Here is a 26,400-nt window from a genome sequence, read left to right on the forward strand (position 1 = left end):
GGCCCTCTATAAATCAAATTCAGTTTCCAAAACACATCCGTCAAGTTTTTTTGTTTTTTTCCTTTTCCTTTTCTTCACCACCCCCCCCCCTTTTGTTCAACAAGACAGGAGGAAACATAGATGATTTAACCATGGTAACCGACAAGCCAAAACACCATTACCACTACACATATTAAAAATTATACAGAAGTCACATAAAGAAATATCTCACCGTTTCAAAACAGACCAGTATAAACAAGCACAAAGTTCAGGGTGAAAACAGGAGGGAAAAAAATCCATTTTTCAAAATAAAGATAAAGATGTTTATATTGGTAGTTTAGTTTCCTCTGTTCAAATACAGCTTTAGTAGGATTTGAGAAGGTAAGGGTGAGACCAGTCTGTACAGAGAGCGATGGGGGCGCAATGGAACACAAGAGTACTCAATGTCACTTCCTGTCACAGCAATGGAGGACAATTATCTTCTTTATAAAAATAAAAATAAAAAATCAAGAGGAGGATCTTTAATTCACTTCCTTCACTTATTATCCATTTGTCAGGTGCACTCACATTCCCAGTGACACATTTTTCATTTTGCCCATCATCTTCATCAGGAATGAAGAAATGATGGAACATATATTTAATTAAATATGATAATATATATTGTATTAAGTGGCATTCACTTGATTGGTGGAATTAAAACATCGCAAAAACAGTACAGTGAAAGTTTGCGTGTGTCTATGTGGTGTGTACGGCAGTGCATGCACAGTGTGTGTAAATGTGCGTATAAATGTCTGCACAGATATCCAGACTGAAACCACTGGGTATCGTGCAAATGCAGTTCTGATGTTTCACTTTGGCAGCTAAAGGTCTTTCACCACCTTCGTAATCACACACTTCAATCAAACAAAATAAAAAGGCTGTTAAAACAACACAGTGACACAGTAATGAAAACCAGCGATGCACTGATTTCATCACCTGTTAAACGCTAATCCAGCTCATATCCACTGTCATGTGGAAGTGCTCCACAGGACGGGCTTTTCTGCACCCATTTTTGGGAAAACACTGTACGCAACGCCTCCCGGCCAGCGCGTCCTGCCTGCAGTGAAAGCTTCATCACCGTCGCCCGTCTGCGGCTAATCTGATGTAGACGGGGGGAGAGAGGAGGTGTACGGAGGCAAGCCCCCCCGCAGACACATCTGGAAAAGAGGATAATCCCAGCCAATACTTTAATCTCACTCCCGCTCATATTTTAACATCTGCCCGGCGACAGGAAGAGCCGGAGAGATCAAAGCATCGGGGAGAAAGAGGGAGGAAAGGAGAGAGAGAGAGAGAAAGAGAGAATGAGAAAAGAATGGACTGAAAGACTGATTGATGAACTGGTGGGTTTTTTACCGTGAGGTTCTGTGAGCGTGTACATGTGTGAGCCTAGACAGCCAAGAGAAAATGACCCCGGAGTAGCAGGGCCTGAAGAAGCCAAGCAGGCCCGGAGGAGTGTAGCACAAACCCCCCCAAACACCCAGCAGGCTGAGGACAACCTGCCCCCCAGCACAGAACAGCAGCAGACCAGGGGGGACATGGACAGACTGGGGACAGAGGGACAGTGGTCTGCTGACACTGTCAGTGTCCCTGCCTGAACCTTACCAGCCTACAACACACAAACGACCCTGTCCTGGGTTTTCAACAGGGGGGTCTGTGAGGTCACTAAAGGGGGTCCCCAATCGCATTGGTCCGTGATCTTAAAGAAGCCTTTAAAAAAAATAAAAGCCTTTTTAACTTACGATGGGGGTCCCTACGATGTCTTTCAGCCTGGGTGGGGGTCCCTGGATTGGAAAAGGTTGAAAAGCTCTGCTCTGAGGGACAGATCAGACCACAAGAGCCCGTGGGAAGGCACCAAATAAAAGGAGCACAGAGCCCCACTGCAAATCAAAACCATGCAATACTGTCAATAAAGGACATTTGCAAGTATACACGTCTCTTGACCGATACCATTTCCGTTACTGAGAGCTCTTCAACATTCAGTTCTTGAAAGAGAACGAATAAACACAGGAAGGAAGGAAAGGGGGAAGGAACACAAAAAGAATAGGCAAACCGCAAACCAACAAACAAAATGGCACAGCGGAATAACAAACAAATACGTACAAAGGAGTCCTTTCGCACTAACGCTACAACTTCCTCACATAGGAAAAGTCTAAATCATTCATTGGGAATGTGTATGGTTTCAATGAAAATATTTTACCCCTGGGAAGAACTGAGAAAGAGAAAGAGAGAGAGAGAAATATAAAGAAGTAAGAAAGACTGATAAGCTTGTGGGTTCACCCTTGTAGTCTTGCAGACAGACACAGGGACTGACCCCTGCCTGCATTCTCCACTCTTAATAGGCCTACTTCCTGCCGGTGAATATTATAATAATATATAACCAGGACAAAAAAAGGGGGAGCAGGTGGTTCCTCTGGCAGAAGAGTCTACACCAAGTGCACATCTGTTGGGGGATTATATAATGTTCTCAATAAAAGTTTATAAAAAAACAACTGAACACACAGTGGGATCTGTACCCATTTCAAACCATAACCAGCAACTTAAAACAAAGAGCCATTTCAGCAGGGTAATTTAATGACCAATGTTCTATTTTCAAAGGTCATAACGCAAGTAAGGAAACGTTTTCAACAATTGCTCCGGAGAAATGTTGATGAATATACAAAATTTCCTGAGGATTTTTAGGGTAGTGGGCAGATGTTTAAAAAAAAAAAAAACGAGGATATCAATTTCCTACTTCGTTTTCACTCCAAAGATAAATAACTTGTTAAAGCCTTGTGAAAGCTCATATAATCAAGACAAATCCTTGAAAGAGGCACAAATCAAACAAACAGGAGGAGAATTACACTGAAAACCCCCGCCCCCCCCCCCCTTCCCACATCCCCACATCGCACCCCCCCCCACCTCCGCTCACTCATTTTCCCAACAATGGAACACTGTAGCGAAGGCCTTCCGGCGCACGCCGGTGAGCTGCTGCGTGCCACGCCGGCCCGTGTCTGACCTCCAGAGATGACTAGTCGTGATAAAGCGACTCAATACCGGCGGCAGGGTGGACTCAGGGGGACCGCGCTGTCGCCTGCCCGGGCCATGCGGAGTACAGCTGGGGCTCAGAGCGCTCCCAGACGACAGGGGCTCAAACAGCCACCAACTGCGCAAAAAGTCCCCTTCAAGAAAGGGGCCCAAATGACCATAAACTGCGCAAAGTCCCCTTCAAGAAAGGGGCCCAAATGACCATAAACTGCGCAAAGTCCCCTTCAAACCAGGGACCCATCGACTATCAACTGCACAAGGTCCCCTTCAAACCAGGGACCCATCGACTATCAACTCCACAAAGTCCCCTTCAAACCAGGGACCCATCGACTATCAACTCCACAAAGTCCCCTTCAAACCAGGGACCCATCGACTATCAACTCCACAAAGTCCCCTTCAAACCAGGGACCCATCGACTATCAACTCCACAAAGTCCCCTTCAAGACAGGGACTCAAACAACCATCAACAAACAAGACATTGGATGCACTAAAGTTCCCTTCAAGACAATGGATGTATTGTCCCCACGACCCAGAACCAGATTTTTCAGTCAAAGGAAGTCACCGTTTACTCACTGATTTATTTGTTTTGGGATGAGACATTTGGATATTTTTTATCTTGAGCTTCTGCATTTTAAATTTCAAATGTACAAATGGGCATTCAGATACTTTCAATTGTTTGACATTCAAACTTCTTGTAAATTTATGTTTTATGTTTGTGCAATACACAAGTGCTAAGTGATGTGAGGATAAACGGAGTCTCAAAATATGACATAAGCATGAACTTTGACCAAAAAACGTGATCGTTTTCCCCTTTTAAGTTCAATCTTCAGCATTTTTCTGCGATGACAAGTCATCCCACCAGATGTGTGTGTGTACTGCACTAGATGTTTCCAATTAACAGGCCACTTTCGATACAAAACACATTCGCCTTAAGATAATTGGAGACGATTAAAATCCAAGGAAAGCCAAACCGTGCTTTGCATGATCGGACGTAAATTCACCTCGCCCACCAAAGTACAATTCAACCTCAGCATGAGACACAACAGGCCCTGAAGAGGCCCGGCTCCACCCAAAAACATAATGGAGTGTTTTTCAGCAGCATCATGCAACGCTTTGAAATGTGGTTGGATGTGGAGCTGTCAGGGGGGTGCTGGTCAAGTGGTACGGATCAAGAATGCAAAGGGGACACGAGTAGTAGGACTTCAGATGTAGACAAAGCCTCGCTTGGACGCCAGCAACTCCCAAGAGGAGATTAATTTTTGTTTTTCTTCCAAAAAAGACTTTAAATTATAATTTCAGACGGAGTCTGAACAACAAAGAGATGTCTCACTTCACTTCTGCGGCCAAATGATGACATACCGGGACAGGAAAGCGCAGAGCACGAGGTTCGCTCCCAACAGAGGCCAGCCGTGATTGGACAGGACGTCCTTTTTGGCTCCATAATAATGAAGGAGCGCTGCTCTCTGGCTGAGAAAAACATCACCCCGTCTGGCGTCGGTAGCACGAATTCAGCGTGGATTCTCATCCCGAAAAGCACCTCCCCAAACTTCCCGGCCACCGGAAGCAGCCCACGTCCACCCTCTATGGCCTTGCGGCACTTCACCAAAGCTATCGTCAGCTAACTGCTATCCTAACGGCAGCCTTAACCACCCTGCCTCACACAAACCTCAGATTCAGAACCAATCACCGGTTTCTGTTCATGCCAGAGCTGACTACCATCGGTTCACACTGCCACCTGCAGGGTCAGGGTGGTAAATAACACTTCTCTGTAAGACACACACGCCAGTACCAAAGCATGGTAGCCTAAGCAAAACACTCACACTCTCCCAGTCCCGCCAATGACACGACACCCCATTTGCTATCCCTACTTAATAGCACCCAGACAAAAGGGGTTGTTATTCTTATATTTAACTACAGTACTTTACGAGGATTATGCTCATTATATGGGGGCATTACATTACATTACATTACAAGGCAAGGCAAGATACTCAATCAAGTAATCTCAATTTACACCATAAGGCAATACTCAGGCCCCCAGCCACAAATGCTCAATGGTTTTCTAGTGTGATGATTCACATCTATTTTTAAAGCCCCCCTGCAAAAGAGAAAAGCAGACCATTATATGGAGAGAGAGAAAGAGAGAGTGAATGTGAAAGAGAGTGAGAGAGACAGAGAAATAAAAGGGCGAGGGGGATGGGGGGTGAGGGGGAAATGGGGAAAAGATTGGGTTGCATCCAAGACCAGATGTTGTTCTTACAGGTCTGGCCTACTGAGTGAACCTTGAGAAAAAGCTAGACCTATTTATGTCTGAGGTTTTTCCTCTCTCTCTCTCTCTCTAATGAGGGGGTGAGAAGAGTAAAACTCCTTAACCGCAGGACTCAACCAAGCGTCGAGCTTTTCACCAAATTCACCGCACAAACCCAACAGGGCTCACGGTGAAATCACGTAAGACGCTGACCTGCATCTCCACTTCTATTACGCTCAGGCCGGGCAACTCTCACACGGATAACTCAGGAGACAGAGACGGCTCTGTCTGGCCACCAGCCAAGGTCACTGACAGCGCGTAAAAAAGTATCAGCTCAGGTTGAGTGTTCTTCTCATGCGTGATTTTGACAGGAAAATTCGACAAAAAAATGAAGAAAATGAAATTGACGGGGAGGCAAAACAACTGCACGGTGCGGCCCAGATTTGGGCTTTGCTTTCCATAAGGGTCTCTTTCTCTCCCTTCTGACAGGGGTTTGAATGTTCCACAGTCCTCTGGTCTTATAGGCTCTCAAGCATTTCTCAACCTGGTCTGACATTGTCTACAGGACCGTAAAACTTTGGCAACCATACAAACTAAAAACACAAACACAAAAAAAAAAAATATATATATATATATATATATAATATTTGCAATGGGGGGAAAAAGAAGAATTCAAGATTCAAGTAACACAAATTACACAACCTATTCTAAAAAAAAAAAGTAGAAGGCCATTATAACATTTCGGTTCTAATTAATTTGAAATGGACCATCCCTCTTTTTTCCAGTGCGCACACGAGGCTGCGTGGAGAGCGGCTCTGAACTTTCCATTTTCACATCCGCCCCCAGCCGTTCAGCCGGGATTGTGAGAGAGCGCCATCCACATCGCAGGACTCACGCTACGCCGCAACCACAGGCAGGCCACAACTAAAGCACAACAACAACAACAAAAAATGTTACTATTTATGGGATCCTTTCCCTAGGCCCACCATAATGAAATCAGGAAATATCAACGGATTAATCCTCGTTTTGGTCTTCCTTTAATCCCCATTTTGTTCCATTTGTACTAAATATAAAACATCCAGTTGAGTCCAGCGTGTTGCGCAATTGTTCTTCTTGCCGTTTTTGGTACAAAGGGAAACCTTCGTGAACTCCTCCTTTTAAGGTCTTCCTTCTGTTTTCTTTTTCTTCTTTTCTTTTTTAAAGACATTACGTGTTTCTTGCATAGTTCACAGACGGGTGAGTCTGCGAGGTGTGAATGTTGTAATCCTGGGGAGTGGAGGTCCTGCGCAGCTTCAGGAGATCAGAAGAGCGTCGGTTCAACACCGTAACCGCGGTTACTGACAGGAGACCCATCCTCAGAGCCCCACATCCCTAGCGCCCCTGAGTGAATGGGCTGAAGCCCAGCTCACTCATCCCTCCTTGACAGTTCATCCCTACCATTCATCCCCTGTTCACACCCTGCACACATCACCAGTCACTGTTTCTTTTTTCTCCTCCTTTTTGTGTTTTTTTTATTCAACGCCGGACCCCCCCCCCCGGTCAGATCGCGGTAACGCATCGCGGTGAAGCCCGAGCACGAGAGCGCCGGGCCGGATGGAACCCGCCGGCGGTAAAAACACGCCCGCCGGGGGGGGCGGCAACACGTGTGCGGCACACGCGACTGGACCGGAACATGCCGCGCGCGGCGCGGTCATCAGGGGCACTTCCGCGCTGCTGGCGTGCGGAAGAAAACGCCTCCGCTAATGGGGGAATGACGCAGAGAAAGGATAGAAAAAAAAAAAACGAGTGGAAGAAGGTGGGGGAGCCGAGTGAGGACATGGCTGAAGGAGCTTTGATAAGGGGGGCGGGGGGGTTAGGGTTAGGCTGACCTCGTGACCCCTGGGTCTGGGGTGGTCCTGGACACTACCTTCCATCCTGACAGTGCTTTTCTGAGAAGGAGGACACACACACACACACACACAGACTGAGATACACATACACACACATACACACACACACACAAACACACACATACACACACACACAAACCCCCACACAAACACACACAGACATATACAGACAGACAGATACACACACACACACACACACACACACAGACTGAGATACACAAACACACACATACACACACACACACACACACAAACCCCCACACAAACACGCACAGACATTCACAGACAGACAGACACACATACACACACACAAACATGCATAGACACACACACATTGTCCTCTGGTCACTCATTCTACTTTCCTGTTGGTAAAATGCTGACACTGACTGCTTAGGGCAAATTAAAAACAAAGCCCAATTCACAGATTTAATTAATGCTCCCGCCACAGATATCCTGGCAGCAGCTTTCACACTTCCTGTACTGGATGACCGGTACACCTCTCATGCCAGAGAGGGGGAGGGGGGAGGGAGTTGCACAATGGCAGCTCCACAGCAGAAGTGTGCAGGAGTGACCCCCCCCCCAGAGGCCGGTCACAGCTGGGGGGAGATAGCGTGGTCGTGTGTCGTTCAGCGGAAAACCCCTGGAGGAGCTCCCAAAACCGGGGGGGGTGTGTTGGCTGCCAGAGCGTCGCCGAGGCAGGGGGCCGGGGACGGGATGGGGCCATCGGGGGCAGGGGACGGAACGGGGGACGGGATGGGGGCCAGCGAGGGCCGGGGACGGGGGGGGGGGGCATCTGGATCGGTTTGGCTCACCTCTCCCCACACAGGGTTCCTCTGTTGGGCTCAGCTCTGATTAGGACCCCCTCTTTATCCCCGCCGATAAATGGCGGGGGACAGATAAGCGCGGTACAGTTGTGAGCGTGATGCAGTGACCCGGGGATTGTGGGTAAACACCAGCCCGCTCCGCTGGCCTTGCACTCAGCCCGGCTGATCTGCACTGCAAACCCACTGCAATCAAAGCCGGTCTCCTGCGTTGCCTCAGGCAGAGAGGGACCGATGGGGGGGCAGTTTTAAGGTGCACACCAGCAAGCGCGAGGGGAAGCGGAGGTGTGTGGGAGGAGAGGGGGCAGCGATTCGCCCTGCCGCAGACAGACGGGGCCAGGGCGGCGACGCAGACGTCGTGACACCTCACATTCGCTGTCAGCACAGGGATTACAGCACAGCAAACACCAGGCCTGAGCTCATTCCGGGAGCACAGGGATTACAGCACAGCAAACAGGCCCTGTGCAGGAGCTCTGGGGGACATGAAGGCGATGCAGGCAGTAAGGAGGTATGAAACTGCAACGACCAGCATGGAGTGCAGGGGATGAGCCAGCACTGACCGTAGAGGACTGACCAGTACTGACTGCAGAGGACTGTCCAGCACTGACCCCAGAGGACCATGCAGCACTGCCCGCAGGGGAACCATCCAGCACAGGCGGTAGAGGACCTTGCAGCGCTCTCTCGCTGCGACCCGAATGTAAACACTCAGGAGGAACAGTGCCTGGGACTTCCTTCTGTGAGAGACCCAACTCAGGGTCAAATATGGAAGACCAGGCGAGCTGCACAGCGTAAATGTTTACGTTCTTTCAGAAGCTCCTGAGGCAACACAAAAAATGTTTTTACTTAAAAAAAAAAACCCATAAAGCATAATCCACCCACTTAAAGGCTACTTCAGGCTGTTGCCTAAGAAAATATATGTGGTTTTTAAAGGATGTTGTCTAAGAAAATATATGTGGTTTATAGTTACAGTTCCACTTTGTACCCACAGTACAAAAAAAGTCTGAAGCATGCCATATCGGACGCAACCTCTGACTAAGCTTCTCTTCGCCTCCAGCTGTAAAACTGATGAATACACTTCAAAAGAGTGCCTTGGACTTTTCCGGTAAGGAACTTTCAATTTCACTAACTTTTTTTTATTTTTTATTAAAAACAAACTAAGCCATCATCTGTTGTGTAACAACATAATTAAATAAATGGGAAGTTTTCTGGGAAATGACCTTTAGAAGATGACGAGCAGGAAAATTGTAAAACGTGCCTCTTTATGGCAAGGGAAAACGTGGCAGGTTTCACTGCACGTGTAATTCAACTTTAGGCAGACAAACGATAATAACCGGATAGCTATGGAACCAGTTCTACTGCTGACAAGTGAGTGTTGCTTCGGTTGAGGCCACAGGACCCACAGGAGGCAGTGGGAAAAAAGCAGGGCTGTCCTTCACCTGGAGGTGCAAACCCTAATCGTCCTGCCCCAAGGAACGCTAATCGCCTCAGCACCCAAAGCCAAAAAAACAAAGTGTTCGTTTCGGCGGCTTCTGAAGCTCTGACCCCTGCAGACACGGTTTTCCACGCAAAACGAATTCAAAGCACGTGAAGGCCTGTCGGATAATGAGGCGTAATGGAGAGAGAGAGAGAGAGAGAGAGAGAGTCCTGCATTAATGTGCTAATCGAGTGGATGAGAGATCAGACAAAATGGACGGGCCCGCAAGAAATACAGAAGTTTCTCATTTCCTTCGATGGATCACAAAGAATGCTTCAACTTCACCACACTGTTAATCCAAAGGCGGCAGGGAACGTCTGGCCACTATTTGCATTCAGAATCAGTAGCAAAAAAAAAACAACTATTAAAAATAGCAGTTTAAGAATTTTTAAAAAGCCTTTCAAGGAAACAATTTTGTAGAGCCGGTGTCTTGTGGAATTGTTCACAAAGACAAACATCTCACAATTTTGTACAGGCTTTCAACAGTAATGGGAACTTTCTTAACTAAATTCGATCTACCAGCCGGACTGCAAGACTGGTGTTCACTCAACGGGCTCTAGGTTGTCTCTAGGTTGAGGAGATACCATGGCCTCACTGGAGAAAAACAAATAACTGTCCATCTCCACTCTTAACGAAACAATCCATCAGACCACAGTGAGCAGAGCTCATTCAGTCTCTCATGAGAGGTGTGGAGACATGCTATGCACAAGTCAACTGCAGAAACAACATACCTACGGAAATATACCTTTCCAAGTAAATGATCTGACTAGCACTGACTTGCGAACGCACTGACCAAGCAGCACAGTACTGAGATTATAAACTGTGCTGCTAGTGGATTTGGAGTCCTCACAGCGCAACTGAACTCTGTCGATACAGAGCTGGCTGCAAACTACAAATCAATGCTCCCGTTAAACGCCGCCTGGATGTTTCAGGCCAAATCCAATTTAGCAGATACACCAGTTGATTGCTCGATAAGGAGGGATCAATAAGCACGCATGAGTGCTCCGAGAGGAACTCGCAAGACAACGCAAAGTGCCGCTTTCGCTGAGAGGCGAACGATCTCTTAAGTCAAATCGACGTCTGCCGTTTGTCTGAAACAGACCGTTTGCGGAAACGACCGTTTCGCTCCGGTAAATAAATGCCATCTACGTTTTTAAGCCTCGCCGCAGGGCTTTCCTTCCGGTCTCCTCACACGGTTCACAGATGGGTGTGCACAGTAGGACAGTTCACTTCAAGCCAAAGCCATTTAACCACAGCTTTGTTTTGCGCAATGGTCTTTTCTGTCCCACAGCCATTTATTACATGCTCATTCAGCATTTGACCACTTACTGAACAATAATAAAAACAACAACATCAACAATAATAATAATAATAATAATAAAGACTCAAAACAATTATTGAAAAAAGTCCATGTCCAAGTCCACCAGCCTCCAGCACATCACAGAAAAAGCAGAGCAGTGCCAGTTCAGCCATTTTAAAGCTGCCGTTACAGAATCGCCCACAATGCACTTGGATTTTATTGGAAGGGTATGGTATTAAATCCGAGCGCCAGACTCTCATAATTCTACCATTACAGCAATTTTGGATTTCTGATTTCATGGCCATTGAGGATCAGACGGGCATGATTTGGCTGTTCTCTTTCTCGGTTGCACGCATTAAAAAAAAAACAAAATCCACAACAAGGAAAGAGAAAGCCTGAATCACAGCATAGTCCACAGATGAGGTCAAGCACGTTCACTCTAATGCCAACGGAAAAACAGTCAACAACCTCTTATTATTATCGCCTGGACTGCAACCGGAGCAAAGCAATGGCGCACAAAGCCGTTCGGGGTCATTATCTTTGCGTGAAGAGGCGGGTTCGAAAGTGTGATAAAAGCAGGATTAAAAGTAAGATAAAACTCTAAAGGGACTTTAATGGAATGTCACTCAGAAGATAATACACATCAACACACACTTTAATACGCACTTGGCCAAGTGAAATAGGCCTCAAATTGCAGCTTCATTTCACACAAAAAAAACAAGAAAGGAACAACACTAAAAGGGCCAGTTCAGTTGGGTAACTTCAATTTTTGTACACCATTATAACCAAGCTTTTCCATTTTTATGATGAACTACCATTTTGAGGTAGTTTGTCACAAATGTGTCACAAGTGCCACATTTGTTGTGTACTTTCACCCCACAATCAGTCCAGCTAAAGTAAGTTGACTTGTCCCTGAGATTTTAACCCTCAACCCAAAGGCCTCAAGCCATCAGGCTCCATGCTTTTGACAGGCAAAAAGAAGGCCTGGCAATATCAACACAACGCAGGACAATGGAGTCCCCGTTCCCACAGACTCAGACTGTCACGTATGCAGTGAAAATATGCAGACCGTTAACACACTGGAAAGCTTCCATAAAACGGGGTTTCTCACCTGTGGGTCACCAGGCCACAGGAATTTAGGAAGAGCCCTTGACTCTTCGGCTACTCGAGCGGGTGACGATGACCTCATCGGAATGTTCCAGTCACTCCTCAAGTCCTGATCCGCCGTCATTAAACCTTGGGTGTAACGCGTTAACAGCAAGGAGGAAAAAATACGGGCTGACTGAATTCACAGAAGAACTAGCCATCAGAGGTGCGTTTCAAATACGTATTTTCAAGAACTTTATTAAAATCAATATTCACCACTCCTCCATTACTTTCCAATCCCAAGGAACAGAAAACAAACGCACGCGAGCTCGGGGTGGACGATGACGCCATTACCCTTCCATCAGGGTTGACACAGACGCCAACGCTGGCAGCCTGCCGCTTTTTCCAAGTCTCACTTCAAAGATGCTGGTTTTTTTTTTTGGCTTTTTGTGTCTTAAAACGCCTCGATTTCACTCTTCGCCCTCATCTGGGAGCAAATGGAGGCGAAAGCCTCGCTCACAAATGCCATGCGGGGATGCATTTGGTCACAGAAATTCTGAACAGGTTCAGAGGATGGTTCAATCTTAAAACCGGTAATAAAAGGGTAAATGAAATCAAAACATCACCGGGTCTTGTGAACGGCAAGTAACCACAGGGGGGCAAGTCTGCCCAGTTATGCAAGTGGGCACAAAAGAATGTTTTAAAAAAACATTATCTGCACGCAATCCCTTGGCCACCGAATATAACACACAAATAAACTCCCCCCCCCCCTCCCCTCCGCTCCCCTCCCCTCCCTGATTGAGAGCTGTCACGCACAGTCCACTTTGAGCAGGAGCTGCAGCCCGCCAATGACGAATAATGGGTTAAGGTGGGGTGGAAAGGTGACAGGTGGGGGGGGGGGGGGACACACCTCCTCTCATGCCCTCCCCCACCTGGGCTGGGGGGCCCCTGTTCCGAGGGCCTGAGGAGAGCTGCATACCTGTCCACCGAGCTGTAATGCGCACCACCTGGACACCCCGCTCTCTCCCCCCCAGCGGAGCTGCTCTGTGGCACGCAGGAACTCTCGAGCCCTTCCGCCCCCGCGCGTCGGCGGTGAAATTAAAAACGCGAGCGCGCGGGGGACACGGAACGCTGGGTTTGCTCCCGGGCCCGTCTTCCAGGAAGGGCCGGCGAGAAATCTCGGTTATCTCGAACCCAATGTTCTTGGCCCTGGAAACCGTCTGTCTAGGAAAATTCAGCGCGGAAGGGTTACCAGACTCTCTGCCCAGATAATAACACAGAATAAGAGGTAACTGTCGCAGCAACAAACCAACACACAGACTTAAACATTGTTAACGTGTCACAATTCACGGACCGTATTTGGATCAATTAAATAGCACGCCACAATAAATAACAATAACAATAAATAACATAACGTTTTATATACAACACACAGAGCAGTTTAATGGTCTCATTTATTCAGCCATAGACAGAAAGTGCTTGCTGAGATTTATGATTTAAATAGTTTTCATATTCGGGGCCAAATTTATATTGCCAAAAGGTATTAATTTCCCCACAGTCTCTGTCCAGATTGACCCATCGCATTAAAATTGAAGTGTTATGAATTTCAAAATGAGGTCTCACTGCCACTCAGCTATAATTTTCATCTCAAGGGGGGAAAAAAAAAAACTGTTGGTGGCTATAACATTCAAGGGTGCTCGCTTCAGCCCCCCTTGCCTGCAATAAAAACTGGAAAAAGAATACCTAAAGTTCACCCCTCCACTGAGAGTCTCCAAACACCCTCCTGTCTCTCGTCATCCCGCCAGACCACACACCCTAGACCATGCCGCTTCTGTTCAGGCCTCTGTGTGGGGTGGGGGTGGGGGGGGGCAGGATGTCTACGCCCCCCCCCCAGGGGAACTGCAGCCATCGGTCATCATCAAAACAATTAAGAGTCTGGTGGCAAGCAGTCTGAAAGATGAATACAGGAGCAAGTCTCATCAGAGCTCACCGGCTCCATGGTGTTCTAAAATCAATACAAGAACGAAAAACGGCTTCTGGGTCGCCGATTCGAGAAGGTACACCGAAAAAAGCTGCAGGTCGTTATGAAGGAATCTGAAACGTTTCCACTCCAACCGACTGCACACGGCTGAAAATGGAATAAGATAACATCTTTGACGAAAGTAAGACAACAGGATATAAAAAGTCGGCCATTTTGATCTGGGTCTCAGGGAGACTCTTTCATAAGCCCTGCCGTGCCACACGACACCAGGCCTCGGCGATGCTCGTCCTTGCCTAGGCTCAGAAATCGCTGTGCTAATAAAGATTGCATAATCCCAGCTCACGGTGAGGGAGCCTTGGAATTCCCGAGCTTCTACTTCTTTCCCCCGAATGGAACCCATGACTGTTCTTCCAAGGACTGACATCTCGGCCTGCCAGGTCTCTGGGCAATTTTTATTTCAATGGTTTCCAAATTGCGGGGACAACATCTGGCTGCGCTTTCTCGGGCAGAACAAATTCGCTCCGCCACAGGAGTGAGGTTGATTGACAGGAGATCGCAGGACTGCCACTGCATCATCCTGTGGTTTCGCTCTTCTTTCTCGTGCCAACTCCAGATCTTTTTTGGTCGTTTTCTCCCATGGTCGGCTTGAGGAAAAGCACATAAATAAATAAACAGATCAAACAGGTTTTAATGCAGCATTTTACTTAATGCTTTTGCACGCAAAGGCCACTGCAGACAAGCCTGTATGAATGGAGGACTTCTTTCCCCTTGGACTTTCCTTCTTCATTTTCAAAGGGGTCTTGTTGCACGGCGCACGGACATCACAGCCCCAAGTATTAGTTTCCCCCAGGGAGCACCCAGCCACGCCAAACAGAGCCATCTGGATCAGAGCCAGACCTCGCTTCCCTGGGAGGCGCTGAATCGGAGCAAGACATGACTCACAGCTTTGTGGTTTTGGCCCAGAGGCCCAATGGGGAGGCTTCCTAGAGCGCCTGAGCCACGGAGATGCCAAAATCCCGCCCAGATACACATATCCGATTGCTCCCACTACTCTGTGTGGGATGCTGCCGTTACTCCAGTCCCTCACGTGTGCGTCGAGGGCCGCCCCGCTCCCGGGCGGCCTCGCAAGGCAGCGTAGCGCAGCGGGTAAGGAACTGCGCTCGTAACCGAAAGGTCACAGGTTCCATTCCTGGGTAGGACACTGCCGTCGTAACCCTTGAGCAAGGTACTTAGCCTAATGTATGAATGGATACAATGTAAAATGCTATATAAAAGTTGTGTAAGTCACTCTTGATAAGAGTGTCTGCTAAATGCCTGCAATGTAATAAAGGCTTACTTCAAATGGAATGTCCATGATATGAGGATGGATGTGGACGACGGCAGGTATGTCTGAGTCCGTCAGGCACCTGTAACTCTCTCACCAACTTTATGACTCATAAAGGGAGATCCTGAAGGCACAGTGAGGTGCGGATTGCACCCGATGTGATACTTCTACGTGCAGTCGAAACTTCAAGAAACAAAGCAAAATTTCGCACTGGAATTTTCACGGCAGTAGCCCCTGAATGGGGCGAGCAGATCCGTTCTTTCCCCGGGGTTTAGAAGTGAGTCCCAGATGTGAGCATCTCCTCCTGCATACCCTCCCGGGACGGCTCTTCTGCGTGATTGGCACATTGCAGGCGCATAAGCAGACAACCCAAACAGAGGAGGGGTTTTGCGGGTAATCTGCCCGGGCTGTTGAGCACCACGCAGCCGAACAATGCGAGCCGAGGCGGTCGGCATTCCTGCTAATGTTCCATTTTTAAATCCCGTTTTACGGGGAGAGTCCTTGGGACCTCGAGGATTGTCTGCCGCTTGGCCTCCAGCTATACATAGAAAGGTCAGGGGTCCCTTGTGCAGTCGGGCTGAAAATAACCCCTTTGCGACAGAGTGGCTCTGCTCAAGGGCAAGGTGAAGGTGATAGAGCCAATGAGATACTCAAGTATGGACGATCGGGCAGTCCAGATTCCCAGGACAACTACTTCATCCCAGAGCACCAAACTGTCCAAATTCTCTAGTGCTGGGTTTTTTTTGACGAATGCACTTTGAAAAAAAAGAATGGAAAAAAACGTAATGTATTCTCTGATTATCTTAGATTACTAGTAATTTCTGCCCCTGTATGGTGCTGCATTAGATATGTAGGTAGGAGTTACCAAATTTCAAGAAGGGTATTGCTATCCGAGTGCTTTGACAGTGACATTTTTATGATTTCACAATTTCATTTTTCTTAATGTAATTTATGTATAATTTTTACATAAATCTTTAATGCCAGCTACTTCACCTGATGTTCCCCCAGGGAATACAATTATTCAATTCTATTCCTTTCACATACCCATTTATCAGGATGTGTCTGGGCTACCAGGAGACTACAACATGAATTTAAGATTTGTTCACCCTGAACACTGTACCAGAATCTTTCTTCTCAGCCACAGGTAAACTAGACAAACACACTTCCAGCCAGGTGCAATTACAGGCAATTACCTCACACAAAGGTCCTTCAAGGTAAGATTCATCATTTGGTCCCCTAATCCCTCAAAATACATACAGCGGCACTCAAGCCTGAAGCTGTTATATTGTTGCCCGTACTGTCATTATTATTTGCAAAAAGCTCACAGCAAAACCCATTCAGGTACATTTTATTACAGGAACTGTAATCTTATGAAGGCCTCCAACAAGATCAATCTTGCACTGTGGGAATCCAGATGTTATTTCACCAAGGAGAGATTTTTCATCCCGAAATTCACTGCCATAGAAAAAACATCACGTATTTCGAGTGATTTCAACTTGAACAACCACAGATTAATCACAAATAAACACTTCCCTTCTTTCCAAAGCAGCTAACACACAAATGATGGTCCAGTTGGAATAAGTTGGGCCTCTGTGTCTTTGCAAGCCAACTTTTCAGTATTCACAGAAGAAAAATACATTTGGTGCAGATTAAGCCAAAAAAACATTCAAGACTAACTATCTAACTCCTGAATGTTCATCCACTCATTAAACTGTTGGATTCTGATGGTAGACATGATCTAACATGACTTGGATGACTCCTGGAAAATATCTAAAATAAACAAACATGAGGTAATAGTAATCCTTTGGTTTCTAGATGCATTGTTATTTTGTTATGGATTGAAGTTTGCCGAACAAAACATGAGACTAATTTTTCCCCATGATTTCAAGGAAAAAACAGTTGACCTAAACGCCAGAACATAGGGTCATGCCAGATGCACAGAGATGGCCTTTCCAGAGTTAAAATGGGAGCAGGTGCTGTGGATATTTATCACGACACAGTGTTTACAGAACAGCCATTGTTCAGGGGTTGATATGACTGTGTCACGTCAAGCCTTTCAACCGAGAACTAAACAAAATGCCGATTAGCATTATCGCAGTTGTAGAGGTTCCAACGGCCATCGTGACTGAGTTGTGGAGATAAATAAACACGTCATTATTATTACAAGACGGATGGCGACAGCGGCTGCTCTCCCCAAACAAAAAACACATGTCCCACAGCGACCCCCCCCCCACGGACTCCCCGACCCTGAGACCAAGGCCACTTGCACGCTGGGAACAATCCAATGCCAAAGGGCAGGATCGAACCTGAGGAAAATGGCACACTGAAGCAATTCAAACAACATTCGTGGAACAGCTTTTTTCTTCTTTCTTCTTAAGACGGTAAAGGAATCGTGATTTACAGCTGCACAAACAAATTTCATAGGGACTCGAAAAGCAGGCCGGTCTGCAAACGCTTTTTGAAAGGCGCCCAGGTATTTGGCCGGAACGTCCACGGCCACCTATCGGGAAAAACTATCCGAGAGGGGACGTCTGCCGTCCCGTTCGGCTCAGGCAACTGACAAAACACAAGTGGGGGGCGGCTTTGAATTCACAAGGGGGGCCCCTGGACCACCTGTCGGTGGAGGTGGCAAGTGTGGCTACTCTTTAGCAGAGGTTCCTCCGGCTCGCCCTTCAGCCAGCCCACCGAAATGCACATCCCGTTGGACTTGACAGAGACTGTACTGACCGTACTTGACACAGCCGGGGCGCGTCCTGTCCTGTGTCCTGTCTGCACAGGACAGTAGGGTCACAGCTGAGGCCAATTACGTCACGTACATTGAATACCGAAGCGTTGCCAGGGGTTTACATGTTTGCATGAATAGGACCGTCATATAAGCAGCCTGGTGGCCCGTGCAGGCTTGGCCACAGGCGCTGCTCTAAACCTCAGCTCTAAACTGCTCTTCCATCTGCTAGTGAGGGAAAAATGAGAAAACAGTATTTAATGATATTTCACGGGCTGACCGGTCCATCATTTGTGACTCATGGCAGTCTGACTAATGTAAATTGGACTGCTACAATGCTGTTAAATACACATGACTACAAGTGAAACTACAGTGTAGATGCCTCACGGTAAATTTACTGGAAGGGCACACATTTCCTGCTCTGGGACTCACCCCCCCCTTCCCCACGCCCCCGCCCCCCCCCACTTCCCGCTACATCATCATTCACAGCTAAGCACAGCTCCAGAGCCCTCACTGGACCGCACGTTCATGCAGAACGTGTCTGGGCGTGCGGTGCGTGCGGTGCGTGGGGCTCCGTGTGGGGGGGGTGTGGGAACGTGCCCAGCTGGCAGCGGCCGGCCGCCGTGATGCCGGGTGAACGGCATTCCGGAGGAAGCATGAGGCATCTCATCCGACAGTCCACCGGGAGACAGCATTCCTCAGAGCGGTGCACAGGGACGAGAGAGGGAGAGAGAGAGAGAAGGAGAGAGAGAGAGGGAGATTTAAAAGCCTGTGTTCTTTCACTGAGGTCCTTTGCGGTTTTTCCATGTGGTACAGAAGAAGAAAAAAAAACAGAACAAAAAAAACAAAGGCACACAGAAATCACCAGGGAGATCTTCTGGCAGAGACCTCCCTGCATGGACCTCTCCCAGCAACAAACCCCCCTTGACCCCCGCCCCCCCCACCTTCCACCGTCCACGTGACCGATTATTACCATCATAACCGCATCTCCCCTTTCCCAAAACGGTCTCCTGGAGCCTGCTGCCTCACGCCCACCTGGTTTTATGGGCTCTACTGTACAGGGCACAAACAGCTGGGGACGTCCACGCGGCGGGCAGGGGGGAGCAGTGATGTCACAGGCACGCTCTCCTCCACTCAGGTACGACTAGCGTACCGAACCCCACGGCCGAACAACTTCCTCCCGAAGAGCGGCAAAGACTTCAAAACGTCATGTGATGGTTAAAAAACACGCCCGGTTGCCGCTGGAGACGCCTTACGTAAACCAAACGCCGACGCGAAATCGTTCTTAAATTACCGTTCATAGCGGTCTCCCTCTCGACCGTATTTTACGGGAATTTCACGCTGGGGAACAGCTTTGGTTTTTTGCAGTTAAGCAGAATTCCACATGACGCCGCACACAACAGCTCGATAGTAAAAGGCGCATTACTACAACTGCACATTCCACCTTGGGAGAAATGGGAAAAATTTGGTTAAAAAAAAAAAATATATATATATATTTAAAGCATATACTGGTAGGTGGAAGTAAGCTGTCTGAAAACCAACTAAATTCCAGTCTCTGTGATCACTGCCTCAGGGCACCAAACGAAAAAGCCCAAAGTCACAGACAAGGTGGTCCACACTAGGACCCTTCTGTCCTTAAAATAGAAGTGTTAAATATAACCCCACTTTTTTTGTCATTTCCAGGTTTAATCCTGAAGGGTTAAGTATGTGGTCATAAAATGGGACCTCTGGGGTCTGCTGGGGCTTTGTGTCCCCCCCCCCCAACAAAAACACCCCCCTCCACCTCTGGTACAAACGCCAGGGAAAAACAATCTGTCCCACCAAACTCTTTCAACACCTGATGAGAGGGTAGAGGCTGGGTGGAGCGGCGCGAGAGAGGGAGGGAGGGACTGAGAGAGGGAGGGAGAGAGATGGAGTGAAAGAGAGTGGGGGAGGGAGGGGGCAGGCCCCAAAAAGCCAGGGGGTGGGGGCAGGCACATGTGAGCTTAAAGGGGAGGGCACAAATGTAAAGATATTTAAGATGCTACCGGGACAGGTCTCCAGTTCAGAGAGAGAGAGAGCAGAGCTTCAGCACACAGCCGTGTGAGTGAGAGAGAAAGAGAAAGAGAAAGAGAGAAAGAGATAAAGAAAGAGAGACCCCACAGCAACAGACTTCTACAGAACTCCACTCCTGCGACCGCCACTCTTCTCCTCCGTCCGCACAGCCTCTCTACAGCGGAGCACCAGCTGCCTCCGCCCCGCCCTCCTCCACCACCACAACACCAGCGAGAAGACCGTCGTCCCGCGCGTTCGTCCTCCTCCTCCTCCACCACCACCGCCTCCACTTCCGCACCGCCATGCCGAAGAGCACGTTTCTGAGGCTGCTGGCCCCGGGGATGATGATCACGGTGCTGCTCCTGCTCCTGGCCCCGGGCCGGGCGGGGGCCCAGAGCCCGCGGGACCCCCGGAAGAAGGCGCCGGGGCCGGCGGCGGCGCCGAAGGCCAACGCCAAGGGCCAGTGCTGCGAGGACGTGCGGGCGCTGAAGGTGCAGGTGGCCAACCTGAGCAGCCTGCTGGAGGAGCTGGCGCGCGCGCAGGACGCCGCCGCGCGCCAGATGCGGGACCTGGACGGCCGCAACCGCGTCCAGGAGGCCCGCGTGACCGAGGCCGAGAGCAAGTACTCCGAGATCAACAACCGCGTGGACATCATCCAGCTGCAGGCCTCCCAGTCCCTCACCCAGACCTCCTCGGGTAAGAGCGCTCGCCCCCCCTGCGGCCGGGACGCCGGCGCTTCCCCCCCCCCCCCAGCCCACGCCTCCTCCCGCTTCCCATCTCTCCCCCCGTCCCGACTGCAGACACCAGACCCGGAGCTCCTGGCCTTGGCTGAGCTCTTACCTGAACAGAAGGGGGATGTAAACTAAGAGAGTCTGGGAACACACACCCACACAGGTGCACGCAGCAAAAACAGTAACAAAAAGTTGAGGGTGTGATTATACTGAACAAAAAGGCTAAAAATGCAGATATTTTTGTGTTTTGCTTTTGATGGTTAGGTTCATTCTTAATGGTTCAATTCAGACAAAAAAAAAAAGATTTTAAAATACTGAATTGGTAAGATGCGGTGGATAAAAGCATTTAAAACTGCTTTCTCATATGCTATGTCAGAAGCTAAGAATAAGCTGAACACACCTGACCGGTGTTGTTAAATGTGAGCGTTAAGTTACCGGTGTTGGTTAAATGTGAGCGTTAAGTTACCGGTGTTGTTAAATGTGAGCGTTAAGTTACCGGTGTTGTTAAATGTGAGCGTTAAGTAGCCGGTGTTGGTTCAGCTGAGAGGAGGAGCAGCGGTCACTCAGCGCTGTTCTCGCCTAAACGCTCGAGGGGGTTTGGGACCCACAGCGAGGGGTCGCAGTGCCGGTGTCAGAGGTCAGAGGGAGACACGGGCGGGGGTCGTGACCCCCGGTGACCCCGCTCTCGCCCCCCCCCGCGCGCGGCAGCTGCGGCCGCAGCCGACCCGTCTGGCCGATCGGCGATCCAGCGGCGGATACCGCCGTCTCCGGAGCCGCGGCAGCTGGTCCTGCCTTTGATTTAAAACTCCCATACCCCACCCCACACCCCCACCCCCCCTCTCTCTCTCTGCCACATGGGCCGTCTTTCAGCGAACCCGCTTCTGAAAGACGGCTTCCTCCAAACCCGGGACAAACAGCTGCCAGTCAGCTGTTTCAGCATCGCAATCTGCTGCCACTGGCTTTTCTCTGGAAATATCAGTTATTTTAGACTGGGGGGGGGCTGCAAAGTGCTTCACCCCACCCTACCCCCCATTTGCTCAGACGACGATGGTAGCGTTCAGAGTGACATCTTAACTGCAGGGTCGGTAACGACAACAGCAGAGCGCGTGGAGAATTTCAGCAGGGGCAGGAGTTCATTTAAACAACATGCGCGAAAAAAAGAAAAAAAAGAAAAAAAACAGACCGCGTGAGGATGGCGGGAGCCAGCGGCGCCAAGCTGCTAGCCTTTAACTGAAAATACATTTTCAAAAAATGACAAGACTGGAACGCAGCGAGCCGCCTTTTTTAAAAACCATCATGCGCTGGAACGGGGACATAATCATACCGCGAGGGCAGTGTGTGAGAAAAAAATTCGAAACATCCCCCCAGACGAGCGCACGCACATTCTCATTCGCGGCGTACAGTAAACGTATTTTTAGAGTGCGAAAACAGTCATTAGCGTGGCGGCGCTAGCCGGATCAGGGGGGGGGGGCTGCAGACCGCAGACAGCTGCTAGCCCGTTCGGTAATGACGAAGATTACAGTGCGCGGCGGCGGCGGCGGCGGCTAACGTTTGGCAGCCCGAACAGCAGTCACAACAAAGGGCCTTTCGTTAGCACCTCGTAACGCCCCGGGCTAGCGCGCGTTGGGTAGCGGAGACCTGCTCTATCAAACCTGAACGCTCCTCACATCAAAGCTCTCCCCAGATTCGCAGGGCTGGTAATTTAACGGGCTGAAACGCAGACGGGCAGCCGAGCGCGTCGCCAGCGGCGGCTGAATCAGACGCAGGGGGATTTTACCGCCCCATTAGCCAGCCGTCTGAGGTCTCCGCAGTTCCGGCCTTCCGTCTATTAACGTTACTGAGGACTGAACACCTGCATGACTGTACTTACCAATTACTCATAAGTACACAGTTAATAAAAAAAACTATGTATACTACTGTATTTTTATTTTACGACATCTGTCTCTGTTATATGTACTAGAGTTAATGAGTTGAACTAAAGGAGTGGGGGAAAAAAAAAAAGATTTTTTAAGATGTAAGTTCACAAATAAGCGATGAAAATGTTCTCAACTGAACACTGTAATGCTCGCGTGACAATCACTTTTGGCAACTGAAAGCAATAAAGTTCTAGAACACGAATGTTGAAAAAGAAAGCTCTTCAAAGGGTTATTAATAACAACGTTCTTTCCCAGATGCCATCTATGACTGCGCGTCGCTGTACAGCAGGAGCTACAAGATCTCCGGGGAGTACAAGCTGCCAGCCGACGGGTTCCTGGGCACACCGGAGCTGGAGGTGAGGCCCCCCCCCCGCCACCCCCCACCGCCCCCCCACCCCACCCCCCCGCCCCCGCTCACACTCCGCCCGCCCTCCCCCCCCCTCCCCAGGTGTTCTGTGACATGGAGAGCGACGGCGGCGGCTGGACGGTGATCCAGCGGCGCAAGGTGGGCCTGACGTCCTTCGACCGCGACTGGAAGCAGTACAAGAAGGGCTTCGGGGCCGTGCGCGGGGACTTCTGGCTCGGCAACGACAACATCTTCCGCCTGACCAGGCAGCCCACCGTGCTGCACATCGAGCTGGAGGTATGTACGGGGGGGGGGACGGGGGGGCAGCGTGGGGGGGTGGGGGGTGGGTGGGCGGTGGGCAAGCATGCGAACAGCGCCAGAGCATCAGTCCATGTGAGATTCCAAACACTCAGACTGACGCCAGACAAACCACCCCCCCCCCTTCCCCACCACCACCAGCACAACCCAGGGGGGCCCGGCTATAAGCTAATGTTTTTAGCCAAGGAGCAAATGTGCACCGAGGTTTTAAAAAAAAAACTTAGGAGCACATCGATGCATCCCCATTAGTAGATGCGATCCGAAATTATTTTTCCAGTTAGTGCACATCAGTTTTCCAGAGCGAATGGGAAAAGGGGTGCACTGCTGAACCCTGGATTGTGGAATGGTTTTCGGCGCCAAAAACCGAGCTTCTGGACTCTGTACAGAGCTGTCACGGTCGGAAAAACAGGGGTCTACCGGCCAGCACATCAGGGGCACTGACAGTAACCATGCTACCCTGGCATGACATCACAGAAGAGGGAACAGCGGCACACGCATGACCTCACCAGCAATCAGTCAGGCTCTGCTTCTGTGGCCGTTTCCTCATACAACAGGGGACTGTTCGGCTCTGTCTAAAACTGCGTTGTTGTGTGTGTGTGTGTGTGTGTGCAGGACTGGGAAGGCGAGGTTCGCCACGCGGAGTACAAGTACTTCACCCTCAGCAACGAGCTGAACAGCTACAAGCTGTTCATCGCGGGCTACAGCGGCAACGCGGGCCAGGACTCGCTGCGCTACCACAACAACACCAACTTCAGCACCAAGAACAAGGACAACGACAAGTGCGTGGACGACTGCGCCCAGCTGCGCAAAGGTAAACCGGAGGAAACAAGAGCCAAAATGGAGCTCGCACCTCTGTTAAACAATCCATTACAGTGCAACGCTGGCCACCTTCAGCGTGCCAATCGCCAATGTGGAGATACAGGCATACAGGCAGTAACAAGATAAAACTATTCAGAAAGTAAAAGATATTTAAAATAATCTAATCGAGGCCCACTGACACTGCATTTCACACCCCATTTAACCTTGAGATTAAAAGTTTTCAAGAGACACCTGGCCAAGGAAGTTGGCAATAGATTACATACACTACAAAATTAGATCATTTAACGTATAAGCAGAAAAACAACAGCAACAGCAACGATGGCAATATACTGGGATGACATCTCACATCACTTCACCTTTAGGAAAGGACAGTAGCACTACAGTGATGAGTCAGCGTCAGCACCAGGTGGTATTGAGCTCACAGCCCATCTGGGCGGTCTCTCTCCCCCCTCTCTGCAGGAGGCTACTGGTACAACTGCTGCACCGACTCGAACCTGAACGGGGTGTTCTACCGCTACGGGGAGCACACCCGAAACAGCGACGGCATCACCTGGTACGGCTGGCACGGGCCCAACTACTCCCTCAAGCGGGTGGAGATGAAGATCCGACCACAGAACTTTCAACCGTAGAGACTCTGGGGGGAAAAACTGGGGAGGACCCCCCTACCCGCCCTACCCCCCTCCCCCACCCCCACCCCAATTACCCCAAACCCCACCCCTAACCGGCTCAACCAAAAAAAACACAAGCAAACCAAAAAAAAATGGCACCTGCCTTTTCCATATCTGGGGAACACTCTAGTACATAGCTTTGTTTATTTTTGGGGGGGTTTTGTTTTTTTTGTGTGTGGAATATTTCTTATGATCAAAATTGTGCTGTACTATTGTTTGTTTGTATATTGTAGTTGAATTTAAGTATTTATCTTTTTGGAATATGTTTGTATACGCCTCTCAGAACACCAAAAAAAGGCCTTGCAGAAACCGGTGAGAAATAACCAATCAGGACTCATCAGGTACCACATAAACAACAACTACAGAACGCTGTCGGAAAGGGCGTGGCATGTGATGTAACAATGTAAACGTGATGCAATAATCCAAAGCCGCAAATTCAACATTACTAACTGACCATAGCTTTGTTTATGACTGAAAAGGGAACAACCACAAGGTTCTTTTTACAACCTGTCAGGAGTGGGATTTTTTAATTTTTATTTAAGATTTTATTGTGAACACGCTAAAATGCAAACTGTTTTGTCCGTCTAATTTTGTCCTTTTGCGATTTGTAAAAAATGTGTACAGGTCTGTATGGCATTATTCTGTTTCAAATAAAACTTTGTATTTTTAAAGAAACGATGTCCTTCCCAAATGAGCCATACTCTGTGGGCATGAAAAGCCCCTTTTTCTTAAAATGTGGTCCTAAAAGGCACGCCGGTCCCGCGCTGGGGGGGGGGCGCTCTGACACGCCCCACCGCGATGGCAGCGCTAATTACCGCCACCGAGAGCGCGACCCTCGCTCCCGCACGCCTGCCCCGTCGCATTCGCCCCGCGACCTCTCACACCCGGGTCACGCGCGCGCGCCTCCCCCCCCCCCACGCCCCCCAGCCCCTGTGCCCGTGGTGAAAGCGCGACGTGGGAAGCGCGGATCGGCTGAATTCCCACGCCTCCGGGTCCCCACGCGGGAGAGGACAGGGGCGCAGGGCGGCCCATCTGCCGCCGGGGACATTCTCCGCCTTTTTCTAGCCGCGCTGCGGAACGTTCCGGATTCCTGAAGGGCGTCTGCACCAGGTCCCGACTGCTCGAGCTGTTCTGTGCCAAATGCAGGTACGTTCTATCTGCGGCTGGTCAATTTGTCTGCTCTACCAGCCACCTGTCACTTGGTCCTATTCTATTCTGAACTGGTCGTCTGGTAGAACAGCAAAATTGGTCGGTGAATTTTGGGATGCACCAGCCACTGTGGCCAGCGGACGAAAAGGTACGCCCATGGTGGCAGAAAAGTAAGAGAGAAAAGAAGCAGCCCCAGACTGGGAGCTTCAAAACTGAGTCAGATCTCGAAAGAGAGAGAGGACAGAAAGGTGAGCCGCAGGCAGCACACAACACACACAATCAACCCCCCCCCCGAAAAGGAAAGAAGAAGCGTCTTCCTCACTGTTCAGAGCGAGCATTCCCAGTCCTCACCCACATGAGAGGGGTCTCAAAGGAATGCCCAGATGTCCTGAGACCATTGTGAGGGGGAACGTCAGGAGACACCGGGAACGTGACAAATTCCGAGGGTGATTATGAGCGACTGGACCAAGACGAGCGGCCCGAGTGGTCCCTGAGCGGTCCCTGAGCGGTCCCTGAGCGGTCCCTGACCGTCTGC

General features: G+C 49.4%; 2 protein-coding genes across 2 annotated transcripts in view; one reads left to right on the forward strand and one right to left on the reverse strand.

Annotated features, from left to right (window-relative positions):
• Nucleotides 1-26,400, reverse strand: part of mtor (mechanistic target of rapamycin kinase) — a 103,200-nt gene that overhangs the window by 37,359 nt on the left and 39,441 nt on the right. The window lies entirely within an intron of this gene.
• angptl7 (angiopoietin-like 7) lies at nucleotides 19,912-25,391 on the forward strand. The gene is made up of 5 exons (XM_064300854.1): nucleotides 19,912-20,614; nucleotides 22,821-22,921; nucleotides 23,014-23,208; nucleotides 23,842-24,040; nucleotides 24,508-25,391. Exons 1-5 carry the CDS (start codon nucleotides 20,221-20,223, stop codon nucleotides 24,675-24,677), a joined length of 1,059 nt encoding a protein of 352 aa, XP_064156924.1. The 5' UTR covers nucleotides 19,912-20,220; the 3' UTR covers nucleotides 24,678-25,391.

This window comes from Anguilla rostrata, chromosome 11 (genome assembly GCF_018555375.3).
Source record: "Anguilla rostrata isolate EN2019 chromosome 11, ASM1855537v3, whole genome shotgun sequence".
Taxonomy (NCBI): Eukaryota; Metazoa; Chordata; class Actinopteri; order Anguilliformes; family Anguillidae; genus Anguilla; species Anguilla rostrata.